We start from the raw sequence: 16,136 nt of genomic DNA, 5'->3' as shown, positions 1-16,136 counted from the left end.
AAGCCCATTTCCTCTACAACCACCCCACAGTTTTTGAAGTCTGTTCATACACCACGGGCTTTAAAAAAAACATCATTTTTTTTTTACGGGAATGCGCCATTTACGCGTTTTTTTGGTTCGATTTTCTGCTCAAATGAAAAATTTTAAAACATAAAATAGTATTAATATATGAATAAATAAATGTAAAATAAATACACAAATAACTAAAAATCATTAATAATTTACTTTATTAATTTATGATAAGTAATAAAACATGAATAAATAATAATTAAACCCCTAGCCTTAAAAAATGTTGAATACATTATTAAACCAAAAAAATAATAATAATTATTATTATTTATTAATAATAATAATAATAATAATAATAATAATAATAATAATTAATGTATTTATTTTGTGTTAGAGCTAGGGTGTTTAGTTATTTATTATTATTATTTATTCTTTTTTTTTCAAATATTTTATTTCAACTACAAAAGGCGAGTCCAGGTTCTCACAGCAGCCACATTAACATAACAGATACATTGAGAGGACAAAACAATAGTCCACATAGTAGTCAAATCATACATAACACACTCAATATTTATTCTTTTATAAGGTTTGAGGGGTTAACTATTTATTTTTTATATTACTTAGTATTCATTTATTGAATTGATGTATTTATTATTTTTATTTGTGTATTTAACATTTATTAATATTATTAATAGTAGTAGTATTAACAACCTAAAAAAAAAAAAAAGAAAACATAAAATAACCCTAAACTCTTAACCTAATGAAAACGTAAAAAAAAAAATAATAATAATAATAATAATAATAATAATAATAATATTAATAATAATAAAAAAAAAGAAATAAAAGCTAATGGAAAAGCTGAAATACCTAGCAACAAATGATGCAACAGATAATAATAATAATAATAATAATAATAATAATAATAAATAAAAAAAAGAAATAAAAGCTAATGGAAAAGCTGAAATACTTAGCAACAAATGATGCAACAGATAATAATAATAATAATAATAATAATAATAATAATAATAATAAAAAAAAAAAAACACCAAAGCTCAAGAACGCCTGAAAAAACGCTGTATGAAAACGTAAAAAAAGACGCCTGAAAACGCTACGCTCAAGTGCCTTCCTGTGTTAGACAAAGCATTAGAACCCAAGAGGGCTCATAGCAACGTTCTGAGGCGAATAATGGAAGCTAATAGGAGGACACTTGCTGCATTTCATTTAAAATAAATAAAAATAAATGAAATTAATATAAAAAAATTACAGAGCTGGAATAAAAGTTTTTTTTTCTATCTGACTATGTGTGCTGTATAAATGAACAATGAAAAGCACTGAGATAAATGTGAATTCCTCACCTCCAGCTCCCTCTCCACCAGTAAAAAATCCACCTTCATTATCACTTCCGGGTTTCCTGTCCATTTATTGTAATTTCCTGCCCAGAGCAGCTCAGTGGCTGCCATTTTGTCGGCGCCCAAAAAAAATGCGGACATACACTTTTTTCCGATCTATTCTGCCTCCATATTTTTAAGATTTCATACTACATAACTTGACATATCTCTTAGTTTTTCGTTTTGACTGCATTTTTTATTATTTAATAATGCTTGAAATAAAAGGGACTGAAAAGCGGCGACCATTTTGTTGTAGACTAAGGGTTGCTGGTTCCACAGTATTTTTTTCCCAGTAGAGACAGTGAAAAGCTACCAGTTATGAAACAACTGTAGCAGCATTGACAACGGCGGCCATTTTGTTGTAGACCAATGGTTGCTGGTGTCGATGTCCATGTTACTTTTATTTTCCTGTTGTCTTCATATTTCTGCTAGACAGTGACGAGCTGAGTGTTTTGAAACAAAATGTTTATTTTTTTGTTGTTGTTGCTGGCTGGAGGGGTTTGTAGCAGCAGTGACCAGGACGGCCATTTTATTGTAGACCAAGTTGCTTGTTTTCTAGGTTTTCCTTTTTTTTCCTCTGTTGTCTTCACATTTGTGCTAGAGTCAGTGACAATCTATGTGTTATAAAACATGTTTCTGTGTTTTTTTTTTTTTTTGCTAGTCTGTGGGGTTTGCAGCAGTAGTGACCCTGGCGGCCATTTTGTTGTGGTCCATTCCCATGAAAACAATTCCAGGTTGCTCTGCTCCCTGCCTAGGAGCTGTTTCTTGCTGTAGAGAGTGTGTTCAGGTTCTGTTGTTGAACTGAGAGAGAAAAAAAAAAATCACCTGCAAGAATCTACCTCTGTAATGTATATTTTATATCTTATTCTATTGCATTGTAGTTTGAAAATGTTATAATCTTATATTTTATTTTATTTATTTTTTATAATATAATTGTAGGAAGTCAATGAAATGCGTAGAATGTATGCTTAGCCGGCAACAATTTTTTAAAGTTTCTTTTAGCAAAGTTTTGCCGCTAAGCACTCAAATCGGAGCTGCTCATGTAGTGGGAGCCGGGAACATTTTTCTGTGGTGGTGGGAGCCCGGAAGGTTTTTCTGTGGTGGTGGGAGCTCGGAAGGTTTTTCTGTGGTGGTGGTGGGAGCCCGGAAGGTTTTTCTGTGGTGGTGGGAGCCCGGAAGGTTTTTCTGTGGTGGTGGTGGGAGCCCGGAAGGTTTTTCTGTGGTGGTGGGAGCCTTAAAAGGTTTTTCTGTGGTGGTGGGAGCCTGAAAGGTTTTTCTGTGGTGGTGGGAGCCCGGAAGGTTCTTCTGTGGTGGTGGGAGCCTGAAAGGTTTTTCTGTGGTGGTGGGAGCCCGGAAGGTTCTTCTGTGGTGGTGGGAGCCCGGAAGGTTCTTCTGTGGTGGTGGGAGCCTGAAAGGTTTTTCTGTGGTGGTGGGAGCCTGAAAGGTTTTTCTGTGGTGGTTGGAGCCCGGAAAGGTTCTTCTGTGGTGGTGGGAACCCGGAAGGTTCTTCTGTGGTGGTGGGAGCACGGAAGGTTCTTCTGTGGTGGTGGGAGCACGGAAGGTTTTCCTGTGGTGGTGGGAGCCCGGAAGGTTTTTCTGTGGTAGTGGGGTCCGTGAGGTTTTCCTGTGGTGGTGGGAGCCCGGAAGGTTTTTCTGTGGTAGTGGGGTCCGTGAGGTTTTCCTGTGGTGGTGGGAGCCCGGGAAGTTTTTCTGTGGTAGTGGGGTCCGTGAGGTTTTCCTGTGGTGGTGGGAGCCCGGAAGGTTTTTCTGTGGTTGTGGGGTCCCAGGAGGTTTTTCTGTGGTTGTGGGGTCCCAGGAGGTTTTCCTGCGGTGGTGGGAGCCCAGAAAGTTGTTGTGCTCTTTGTGTGCCGCCTGCACCTTGGCTTGGTGACGTCATATGGAGAAGAGAAGGTCTCTTGGAAACCTCAATGCTGCCATAAGTGTGTTCTGTCTATGGCATCATCTCAAGCCAACGTGTTTTAAATCTGCTCTGGCCAGCTTGCTCCGGGCTCTCCTTGGCCTCCTCTCTTTTGTACCGACCATCATATCCACATCTTGTTGGAAGAAGAATCAGTTTTGCAAATTAATGTTTCAGGGGGGTGATCATAATGTGGCTCAATGTTCTATTTTATTTATTTCTTGGCTCATTTATTTATCATGTTTTGTTATTAGGCTGAAATTACTCAGCGACGTAAAAAATGGTTATTCTGATATCTTCTCCCGACGAGCCACCGTCGAAGCAAGTTTCCGCACCTAAGGATCCACAGAGAGGGGAGGAAGAGAAGAGCAAAACCGAGAGTATTTTACAGCTCACCCTGGAGATCATCTACCTGCTGACCGGAGAGGTGAGGAGGATTCTGGGAGATCACATGACATCACTCTTATCTCTAATAATAAAACACAGACCTGACCGGAGAGGTGAGGAGGATTCTGGGAGGTCACATGACATCACTCTTTTCTCTATTAATAAAACACAGACCTGACTGGAGAGGTAAGGAGGATTCTGGGAGGTCACATGACATCACTCTTATCTCTATTATTAAAACACAGACCTGACCGGAGAGGTGAGGAGGATTCTGGGAGGTCACATGACATCACTCTTATCTCTATTAATAAAACACAGACCTGACCGGAGAGGTGAGGAGGATTCTGGGAGGTCACATGACATCACTCTTATCTCTATTAATAAAACACAGACCTGACCGGAGAGGTGAGGAGGATTCTGGGAGGTCACATGACATCACTCTTATCTCTATTAATAAAATACAGACCTGACCGGAGAGGTGAGGAGGATTCTGGGAGGTCACATGACATCACTCTTATCTCTATTAATAAAATACAGACCTGACCGGAGAGGTGAGGAGGATTCTGGGAGGTCACGTGACATCACTCTTATCTCTATTAATAAAACACAGACCTGACCGGAGAGGTGAGGAGCATTCTGGGAGGCCACATTGGCATTAATGCTTGAAAGGATAATACAGAGTACTATTGAGTGGTGATCCACATCTCATACGTTGATATTTTTGTTTAGGATTATGGACCTTTGAGGAAAGAGACTAAAGACAGTGTGGTGCTCAGTAGTTGCACCCCTGTGTCCGGAGGATGGAGCCAGAGCCATTGCCCTATCATGGGGTTTCCACCTCCTTTAATGACACCTGAAAAGAACAAGAAGAAGATGCTGGAGGTCACCCAGAAGATCATTGAGCTGCTGACAGGAGAGGTGAGCGGTGCCGGGAATTCTGGGACATTATCCAGTAACAGACAAGGGATGTGTCTGGATGGTGACGGTATCATTGTGTGTGTCAGGTTCCTATAAGGTGTCAGGATGTCACTGTCTATTTCTCCATGGAGGAGTGGGAGTATTTAGAAGGACACAAAGATCTCTACAAGGACGTCATGATGGAGAATCAGCCGCCCCTCACATCACCGGGTAAGAGGAGGCTTTATTGTAAAGGAGAGAGCAGTACGGAGGGTCCACCTAGATCCCCCATCATCTGACTCCATAATCTGACCGCCCTTACGCGTTACGTCCAATCAAGCATTTATTGTTCCTTGTTTATTAAGAGGTCTATAAGCAGTGCTTTGTATTCAGTCAGTGTGTGTTTCCTACAGATGGATCCAATAATGGGAACCCACCAGAGAGATGTCCTCCTCCTCTGTATTCCCGGGATTCCACACAAGAAGGTCAGGAGATTCCCCAGGATTATCAGGTAGATGGAACTGAGGGCCTTACTAAACACAAATGAAGTTGGTTTAATTTGCTAAATCAGACACCGCAGTTGATGATACTGAAAGTGTTTATCATATTTAGGGTGAAGACCTGATTGTTGTTAAAGTAGAACCTGAAGAAGATGATCCACATGTGTCGGGTGATGAGCCATGTAAAGAGGAGGACATTCCTCCAGAGATCAGCCCAGGTGAGGAATAAACAGTAAATCCAGAGAGGAGTCCCAGATCCTCCTTGGTCAGTCACCACAACAATCTCTTCTTCTCCCCCCTCCTCTGTCAGTAGACAGTAATGGGGGGACAGTATGTGCCCAGTGGAGGGGTGAAGATCCATCAGCCTCTATTGGACACTGGCTTTTCTCTTCAGACTCTTCTGTGTCCTCCTTAGGGGCTGAGTACTCTTTTGCCGCATACACACGGTCGGAATTTCCGACAACAAATTTTAGATGGGAGCTTGTTGTCAGAAAATCCGACCATGTGTAGGCTCCATCGGACATTTGCTGTCAGCGGCATCTTAGAAGAAAGTAAAAAGGCCTGGGGGACACAAACAATATATATATCCAAATTCCCAGGGGGCGTATTAAATCACCAGGGGGGGCCGCAATTGGCCCGCGGGCCGGACTTTGGACATGCCTGGCTTTGGTAATGATAAGAGCTTGTATTCCACCCAGATGTATACAAACCACACTGGGTAGGTAACATGCTCTTATCCTATGTCTCTCGTGAATTGCCACTTGTTATTTTTTCGTATAAAGTCTTTTTTATACACTGTACTTCGTTGGCGCCCTCTTCTGTCACACAGTTGGGTAGTGGAAAAGGTGATCGTTGGTTTTTGAAGAACGTATTTACTGGTACTGTTTTCCCTCTGTTTCTTTTTCTACCAGATGGACAACACAACTTGAACCACGAGGAGAAGCCTCCAGTTGTTTCTACAGAAGGTGAAACAGAAGATGACATGGACCTCACCTCCAACTCTTCTCAAGAATGTTCCAATACCACAGATGTCCATCCATTACTTCCATCGCTTGATCCCTCTACTAATGGTCGGTGTATTCCCAACCACTCCACGACCATCGCACTTTGTCCCCCCCCTGGAGCAGATGGAGATCTCCAATGTTCAGAGTGCGGTCAATGTTTTTCTCTGCCCGATGATCTTCTTTGTCACCAGACGACCCGAGCTTGTTGGGAACGCTTTGAGTCAAAATCAGGTCTCATTGGCCACCAAAAGGCTTTTGGGAGGTGGAAACTGTATTCGTGTTCTCAGTGCGGGAAAACGTTTTCGTACAAACACAACCTAGTCAGCCATCAGTCTATCCACACAGGAGACAAGCCGTACTCGTGCTCCGCGTGCGGGAGGCGTTTTCTGAAGAAGTCAAACCTCGACGCTCATCAAAGAACTCACTCGGGAGAGAAGCCATTTCCGTGTACCCAGTGCGGGAAAAGTTTTGCGCAAAAGTCCACCCTTGTGAGGCACAAAAGGACACACACGGGTTTCCACCCGTACTCCTGCTCCGAGTGCGGGAAGACATTTGCACAGAAGTCAGGTCTGGTTCGCCACCAGGCCACACACACGGGCGCCTACCCATATACCTGTTCGGAGTGTGGGAAAGGTTTTACGGCCAAGTCGGTTCTCCTCACCCATCAGAGGGTCCACACGGGGGAAAAGCCTTTTCTGTGTTCTCGCTGCGGCAAACGCTTTAGGTATAAAGAAAGTGCTGATCGGCATCGGCTGTTGCGTTGTGAGGTTGATCACCCCTCAGGGAGATAGACATTGGGGCAGCAGGTGAAAACAAGGGGATTATGGGTAAAGGAAAATGGCATCTGGACCTTTGGAAAAAGCCAACTTACACAGTTGGATAACGGGGAAAGTCTCAGTTCTTTTTATTGCTGTGAAGTAATTGTGGTCTGGAAAATGTACTAAGCTAATACCTGTGTTGGATAGTTGGCATCGTAAGGTTCAGGGGTCAATGACTTAGTAGTACGGTTATCAAAGGGTACCAATGTAGGTAGGCCCCTGCAACTCTCAAGACATACCCAAAAGCCCCCTCTACTCGATCTCATTGATTATAGTGTATCTAAAACCAAACATTTGGGGGAGAAGGATAAGAACCCCTGTTGTTTTAATGGGGGTACATGGCCAAACATGCACATAGCAGGTCGCATAGTGATTGGCACCCACTGCAGATCTTGAATCACTCCTTCACGGCAGTACTGTACCTTTTCTACGTGCTGTTTTAGGTAATTCTCCACCTACCTGCTGGGACGTTACATCTCGTTGGGATGACTAAGAGCAACAATCGAGAGGACTCCATGGCAGTTGCGCATACGGCCCAAGATGGCACTGAACGGCACCCACTGCAGATCTTGAATCACTCCTTCACGGCAGGACTGTACCTTTCCTATGTGCTCCTACAGGTACTTCTCCCCCTACCTGCCGGCGATGCTACATCTTGTTGGGATGACTAAAAAAAAACAATAGAGAGGACTCCATGGCCGATGAGCGTACGATCCAAGATGGCGCTGAATGGCACCCACTGCGGATCTTGAATCACTCCTTCACAGCAGGACTGTACCTTTCCTATGTGCTCCTACAGGTACTTCTCCCCCTACCTGCCGGCGATGCTACATCTTATCTTGTTGGGATGACTAAAAAAAACAATAGAGAGGACTCCATGGCCAATGAGCGTACCATCCAAGATGGCGCTGAACGGCACCCACTGCGAATCTTGAATCACTCCTTCACAGCAGGACTGTACCTTTCCTATGTGCTCCTACAGGTACTTCTCCCCCTACCTGCCGGCGATGCTACATCTTGTTGGGATGACTAAAAAAAACAATAGAGAGGACCCCATGGCCGATGAGCGTACGATCCAAGATGGCGCTGAACGACACCCACTGTGGATCTTGAATCACTCCTTCACAGCAGGACTGTACCTTTCCTATGTGCTCCTACAGGTACTTCTCCCCCTACCTGCCGGCGATGCTACATCTTGTTGGGATGACTAAAAAAAACAATAGAGAGGACTCCATGGCCAATGAGCGTACGATCCAAGATGGCGCTGAACGGCACCCACTGTGGATCTTGAATCACTCCTTCACAGCAGGACTGTACCTTTCCTATGTGCTCCTATAGGTACTTCTCCCCCTACCTGCCGGCGACGCTACATCTTGTTGGGATGACTAAAAAAAAAACAATAGAGAGGACTCCATGGCCAATGAGCGTACGATCCAAGATGGCGCTGAATGGCACCCACTGTGGATCTTGAATCACTCCTTCACAGCAGGACTGTACCTTTCCTATGTGCTCCTACAGGTACTTCTCCCCCTACCTGCCGGCGATGCTACATCTTGTTGGGATGACTAAAAAAAACAATAGAGAGGACTCCATGGCCAACCAATGAGCGTACGATCCAAGATGGCGCTGAATGGCAGCCACTGTGGATCTTGAATCACTCCTTCACGGCAGGACTGTACCTTTCCTATGTTTTCCTACAGGTACTTCTTCCCCTACCTGCCGGCGACGCTACATCTTTTTATGACTAAGGCCTTATAGGCTGAAACGCGCCAACTGTTGTCATTTGCGCTTGTTCACTGTGGCTTGTTAATAAAAACAAAGATTTTTTAAAGAGCAACGATGAGCTTACGATCCAAGATGGAGCTAAATGGCACCCACTGTGGATCTTGAATCACTCCTTCATGGCATGACTGTACCATTTTTACATGCTCCTACAGGCAGGGCCATCTTTATAGCATCATGGGCCCCTGGGCAAAGTGATGCACTTGGGCCCCTACCAGCCTGACCCAATTTGCGCACCTACTCTCAAGAATAAACTATAAATAGTTGAAATTAAACATCAATTTATTAGTACTTTCAATAAAATTGATTTTAAACAATAAGAAAACATGCCATGAATCAATGACTAGTCAACACAAAGGGCACAGTACAGGGGGAGGCAGAAGGGCAAAGTACGGAGGGGGGGGTTAGGTCAGGAGGTCAAGATACTGGGATCAGGAGGGCACAGTACAGTTTCCGGGATGCTGTCTGGGACACAGCTATCCCTGGGAGAACTTACTAAAAAGAGTGGCCTGGATTCAAAAAGCAATTGCGCCTGTGTAACCATAGGTTACACAGCGCAATTGCTTACTTGCGCCGGCGTAACGAATGCTCCTGATTCAGGAACCTCGTTACGCCGACTGCAGCCTAAGATATGCGTGGCATAAAGCTCTTATGCCCGCATATCTTAGGCTGCATTCTTGCGATGGCCGCTAGGTGGCGTTCCCGTTGTGCTCAGCGTATAGTATGCAAATTGCATGCTAACGCCGATTCACAACGTTGCGCGAGCCCTGCGTACGCAATTTACGTTGTTTCCGTACGGCGGTTTTTGCGTAAGGCTGCCCCTGCTATTAGCAGGGGCAGCCAATGTTACGTATACTTGTCGTTCCCGCGTCGCGAAATTTGAAATTTACGTAGTTTGCGTAAGTGAATCGTGAATGGCGCTGGACGCCATTCACGTTCACTTTGAAGCAAATGACGTCCTTGCGACGTCATTTGCCGCAATGCACGTCGGGAACGTTTCCAGACGGAGCATGCGCTCTACGATCGGCGCGGGAACGCGCCTAATTTAAATGATTCCCGCCCCCTACGGGATCATTTAAATTGCGCGCACTTGCGCCGGGCATTTTGCTGGCGCGCCCGCGCAATTTACGGAGCTACTGCTCCGTGAATCGAGGGCAGCGCAAAAAAATTGCGGGGGCGCAGGGCAAAAACGTAGCCCTGCGCCTCCGTAAAAATAGCGCCATTCTACCTGAATCCGGGCCAGTGACTATCCCAGCAAATCTGGGACAGTTGTCAAGTATGATGTAATGCAAGATTATCATGGGGGCCCCTGGGCAGTGCCCATGCATTAAGACAGCCCTGCCTACAGGTACTTTTCCCCCTACCTGCAGGCAACGTTACATCTCGTTGGGATGACTAAGGAAAACCATAGAGAGGACTCCATGGCAGATGAGCATACGGCCCAAGATGGTGCTGGCTTTCATGAAACCCTTAGCAAGGAAGCTGCAGCTAAACTGGCACACTTTGCCCGCACTCCTCCAAATAAAGGCGTGGCCAAAAATGCAAGTATAAGGCTTCTTGAACCCTCAGACCGCAATGACCATATGAATGGGTGCATCTCATTGTTGAGATTGGAAGCTCTAATGGGCAGGGCCCGCCTAACCCTCTTGTCTTGAATTGTATTGGAACTGTACTGTATACCTTTATTTTGTAAAATTTTGCAAACTGTTGACTCTAAATAAATACTTTTTTTAATATTTAAATAATTGTGCTCACCTTCAATGGCAGAGCAGAAGGAGGGAAACATGGGGTTCAATGATGGCTAAGAGCAGGAATTACCGAACCAAGCAAAGTTGAGATTGCTGGATGTTTGCCAAGCCCAGTGGGATGTCCGTACTCCCCAAATATAGCACCTGAACCCCACGGAAATGGGAGCTAAATCTTGAAAAAAAAAAATTTATGATACGCACTCAATGCCCCTTCCTTCTCTGGTAAACCGGGCTGCATACCTCAATAAGATTCTGGAACACATTTTGGGAAGGAACCCAAGCTATTGTTTTTTTCTTCGTGTTCTGCCATGTGGCACATGTTCGCTGCCCCCCCCAGGATAAGGGTCTGGTATGAATTTTGAGGAAGACCCCCCCCCCAAAAAAAGAATGGGGGGGGGGGTCCATACCAGACCCATACCCATACATGGCCAGAAAAGGGGGAAGGGGACAGCAATTATGCAGAACCCTCCAAACAACACCAGGCCACATGCCCTCAACATTGGCAAGGTAGCTCAAGGTACCTTTTCCCCATGCAGATGCACACAAGGGCCTCTTCCCCAGAACTTGGAGGCCAAGGGAGACCCGAAGACTGGAATGACATGTGGGACTTTCCCTTCACATATCTGGAGTCAGCTGTTTATAGATAGACCGCTAATGCTGACATAGGTGTATACCTATATTCAGGGCTCTGGGTTAAAGATTAGTTTGGAGGTCATCTAAGCTTATCTCTAGTACTCTGTCCTTCTCGGTATGGCAGGAGCAGGTGACATTCTCCCCTGGCTCCCAGGATGCAGTGCTCAGACCTGAGAAGTCAATCTCCAGGTCCAAACACATGAACTAGGGAAGCAGTTCATTGACCCTGTGTAAATTCTACGCTATTCCAAAGCTTATACAGGGTTTAGACCACCGGATGGCAACTTACTAAGGATAGAGCCCTTAAAGGTGGCCCCTGACATCAGGAAAAGGGCCACATATATTATTTATTATACGTAATGCTACAGAAACCTGTTATGGATTGAAGCCTTACTAGAGAAATTTCTAGTGGGTTTACTTTCTCTTTAACCACTTCAGACTCGAGGACGTCCTCGGCTTTGAGCGGTGATATCTGAATGATGGGTGCAGCTGCAGGCATCATTCAGATATCTCTGTCTTCAGCCGGCGATTCTGTGCAACAGAAGAACGATCAAAGCGGCGGTACCGCCACTCGATCGTTCTTCTAGGAAGCGGGAGGGGACGTCCCCCCCCCCCTCCCGCCGCCATCCGGTGCTTCTCCGGGCTCTCCCGTGCCATCGGGGGCCCGGAGAGCGAATCGGCCGGCGCTCGTTGGTGAAGCATAGAGATGACTGGTGACCAGACGGTCACCAGTCATCTCTGTGACCATCGGAGGGCCGGGCGCGACATTATGACGTCACGCCCGGTACCCGGAAGTAAACAAAGCCGCAATCGCGGCTGTCGGCATGTAATCGGTGAAATGTTTTTCACCGATTTCATGCTTGTAAGCCTGTAGGAGAGATGTGGGGGGAGGGGAAGGTCTTATTGACCCCACATCTCTCCATAAAGAGGACCTGTCACAGTGATTCCTATTACAAGGGATGTTTACATTCCTTGTAATAGGAATACAAGTGATAAAAAAAAAAATGTAAAAAAAAGTGTAAAAAAAAAAAATGAAGTAAAAAAAAAAAATAATAATAATAAAAAATTTTTTTTAAAATGCCTCTGTCCCAGTCGCTCGCGTGCAGAAGCGAACGCGCATGCAAGTCCCGCCCACATATGTAAACACCGTTCAAACACCACATGTGAGGTATCGCCGCGTGCGTTAGAGCGTGTGCAACAATTCTAGCACTGGACCTACTCTGTAACTCAAAAATAGTAACCTGTAAAAAAAATTAAAGCGTCGCCGATGGAGATTTTTAAGTACCGAAGTTTGGCGCCATTCCATGAGTGTGCGCAATTTTAAAGCGTGACATGTTGGGTATCTATTTACTCGGCGTAACATCGTCTTTCACATTATACAAAAAAATTGGGCTAACTTTACTGTTTTGTTATTTTTTAATTCATGAAAAATTTTCCCTAAAAAACAGCGTTTGAAAAATTATTGCGCAAATACCGTGCGAAAAAAAAAGTTGCAATGACTGCCATTTTATTCCCTAGGGTGTCTGCTAAAAAAAAAAATATAATGTTTGGGGGTTCCGATTCATTTTCTAGCAAAAAAATTTTGATTTTTACATAAAGGAGAAAAGTGCCAAAATAGTCCCGGTAACGAAGTGGTTAATGATAAAACTGATACATAGCAGAAAAAAAACAACATGTTTCAGGGTCCACTACTCCTTCATCAGTGCGTAAGAATTTTGACTGCTTAAATGGACTCAGGTGAGCAGGTACCAAATAAATCTGCACTGCGCATCTCATTCTCCTCAACTCATAGGGAGCAATTGTTCTGTAGTCCATAATAAGAACTAGGAGGACTCCCTGAGATAACATGGAAAGTGCGCTGAGGACACAGGACATCGATGAATTTCTGACACGATCCAACAGATATAAGAAAATTCTTCCAATGGTAAATTTACCAGACCAAACGGGAAGACATAAGAGAAGCACAAAAATGGGGTTTACATAAACTTTGAAGCATAGATTTTTTTATTTTGCATTTATATACACGGCTGGTGAATGACAGCATGTCCATTGGAGCATTTATCCCATGGCCACCATTACAGTTTTTGCAATAAAATAAAAATATATACATCCAGCATCAAAATCCAACTTTTATTTATTTTAATAAATAAAAAAAATAAAAAACACTTGAAAGGACTTAAGCAGCATCTGCTTAAGATGTAAGCCTTAAATCTGCTTTCTAAATGCTCTAGATTTAAAATTTCCCTATGTATTATACTTCCTATTGATCATTGAGGTTTGGTGGCCCCTCCCATTCCTTTTCCAAAAGTTTCGCTGGCAGAAGAGAATGGCCCAGATTCAGGTAGAACTTGCGCTTTATTTGCGGAGGCACAGGGCAACGATTTTGCCCTGCGCCCACGCAAATATTTTGCGCTGCCCTCGATTCACGGAGCAGTAGCTCCGTAAATTGCGAGGGCTCGCCGGCAAAATTGCCCGGCGTAAGCGCGCGCAATGTAAATGATCCCGCCGGTGGTCGGGAATCATTTAAATTAGGCGCGCTCCCGCGCCGAGCGTACAGCGCATGCTCCATCGGGAAACTTTCCCGACGTGCATTGCGGCAAATGACGTCGCAAGGACGTCATTTGCTTCAAAGTGAACGTGAATGGCGTCCAGCGCCATTCACGATTCACTTACGCAAACGACGTAAAATTCGAACGTCGCGACGCGGGAACGCCCGGGTATCCTTTAGCATTGGCTGCCCCTGCTTTTAGCATGGACAGCCTTACGCTAAAGCCGCCGTACGCAACAGACGTAACTTGCGTACGCAGGGGGCGCGCAACATTGTGAATCGGCGTAAGTATGCAATTTGCATACTATACGCTGACCACAATGGGAGCGCCCCCTAGCGGTCAACGCAAAAATGCAGCCTAAAATCTGCGTGGCATAAGAGCCTTATGCCACGCAGATTTTAGGCTGCAGTCAGCGTAACAAGCTCTCTGAATCAGGAGGACTCGTTACGCCGGCGCAAGTCAGCAATTGCGCTGCGTAACTATGTCTTTCTCAATATCATCAGTGTATTTTTTTTTTGCCAAGAGCAAGCAATCCTAGTCCAGCAGACATTTTTCAATGCACACATACAGTAGTTTTTAGTAGTATTCGACCCCAAAAAAAAAATTCAAGGTGGAGTTGTCCTTTAACCACTTAAGGACCCCTTCACGCCGATATACGTCGGCAGAATGGCAATGGCACGTGCACGCGACCCAGTCCGAAGCTCTGTGCCCGCGGACCCGATCGCCGATGGAGTCCCGCGATCGGTCCCCGGAGCTGAAGAACGGGGAGAGCCGTATGTAAACACAGCTTCCCCGTTCTTCACTGTGGTGCCATCATCGATCGTGTGTTCCCTGATATAGGGAAGCACAATCGATGACGTCACACCTACAGCCACACCCCCCTACAGTTAGAAACACAAATGAGGTCACACTTAACCCCTTCAGCGCCCCCTGTGGTTAACTCCCAAACTGCAATTGTAATTTTCACAGTAAACAATGCAATTTTAATGCATTTTTTGCTGTGAAAATGACAATGGTCCCAAAAATGTGTCAAAATTGTCCGAAGTGTCCGCCATAATGTCGCAGTCACGAAAAAAATCGCTGATCGCCGCCATTAGTAGTAAAAAAAAAAAAAAATTATAAAAATGCAATAAAACTATTCCCTATTTGGTAAACGTTATAAATTTTGCGCAAACCAACCGATAAACGCTTATTGCGATTTTTTTTATACCAAAAATAGGTAGAAGAATACGTATCGGCCTAAACTGAGGGAAAAAAAACTTTTTTTATATATTTTTGGGGGGATATTTATTATAGCAAAAAGTAAAAAATATTGAATTTTTTTCAAAATTGTCGCTCTATTTTTGTTTCTAGCGCAAAAAATAAAAACCGCAGAGGTGATCAAATGCCACCAAAAGAAAGCTCTATTTGTGGGGAAAAAAGGACGCCAATTTTGTTTGGGAGCCACGTCGCACGACCGCGCAATTGTCAGTTAAAGCGACGCAGTGCCGAATCGCAAAAAGTGCTCTGGTCTTTGACCAGCAATATGGTCCGGGGGTTAAGTGGTTAAGCAGAGCCAAAGTGTGTGGGCCCCAAATGCCTAACGAGCCCCTAAACTTAAAGAAAGAGTTGCCATCAATGGCATTTTGATAAGGGTAGAATGACTTAATATCTCCTATGTAGGTCTAGGTACTAATCAAAGAAACATCCTTAAAGGGTGATTCCACCTGACTAGAGTTGGGAATTATGGGGGATCCTACTGTTGGAGTGACATATACAGCTGTAGGGACTCACTGAGCCCACCAGGTTCTGAACATAACCTAAAAATCACTTCTGGCCGGACTGACCCTTTGGGTTCTACTTATAACAAATGTGTTGGGTGAATGTCACAAGCATTTGACCAGCTCCTACGAGTCTTGACCTTATTTTGCTATGTTGATTTTTAATATGATTGTCAACTCCATCTCCATGACCATAATGCATTTTTTTTCCCCCTGGAGTATCTCAATCAGGAACAATAACGCATTAAGGCCACTAGATGGAGCTGACGATCCTAGGAAATAACTGCATTAAAGAGTTCACCCGAAAAAAATTTTTTAACATTAGATTGAGGCTCATTTTGTGAAGGGGAATCGGGTAGTTTTTTTTTAAATCTAAGCAGTACTTACCGTTTTAGAGAGCGATCTTCTCCACCGCTTCCGGGTATGGGTCTTCGGGACTGGGCGTTCCTATTTGATTGACAGGCTTCCGACGGTCGCATCCATCGCGTCACGAGTAGCCGAAAGAAGCCGAACGTCGGTGCGGCTCTATACGGCGCCTGCGCACCGACGTTCGGCTACTTTCGGAAAATCGTGAGGCGATGTATGCGACCGTCGGAAGCCTATCAATCAAGTAGGAACGCCCATACCCGGAAGCGGCGGACAAGATTTATCTCTAAAACGGTAAGTACTAGGGTTGTCCCGATACCGATACTAGTATCGGTATCGGGACCGATTCCGAGTATTTGCGGGAGTACTCGTACTCC

The 16,136-nt window shown here is 44.5% G+C and overlaps 1 protein-coding gene across 1 annotated transcript; it reads left to right on the top strand.

Annotated features, from left to right (window-relative positions):
- The first annotated feature begins 4,527 nt into the window (after positions 1–4,527).
- Positions 4,528–8,496, top strand: LOC120910491 (zinc finger protein OZF-like). Its single transcript, XM_040322247.1, has 4 exons — positions 4,528–4,620; positions 4,967–5,110; positions 5,212–5,317; positions 6,011–8,496. Exons 1-4 carry the CDS (start codon positions 4,528–4,530, stop codon positions 6,892–6,894), a joined length of 1,227 nt encoding a protein of 408 aa, XP_040178181.1. The 3' UTR covers positions 6,895–8,496.
- The last annotated feature ends 7,640 nt before the right edge of the window (positions 8,497–16,136 follow it).

The sequence above is a fragment of the Rana temporaria genome, chromosome 8, assembly GCF_905171775.1.
Source record: "Rana temporaria chromosome 8, aRanTem1.1, whole genome shotgun sequence".
NCBI classification, from domain to species: domain Eukaryota; kingdom Metazoa; phylum Chordata; class Amphibia; order Anura; family Ranidae; genus Rana; species Rana temporaria.
This window is presented reverse-complemented; position numbering and strand designations above follow the sequence as displayed.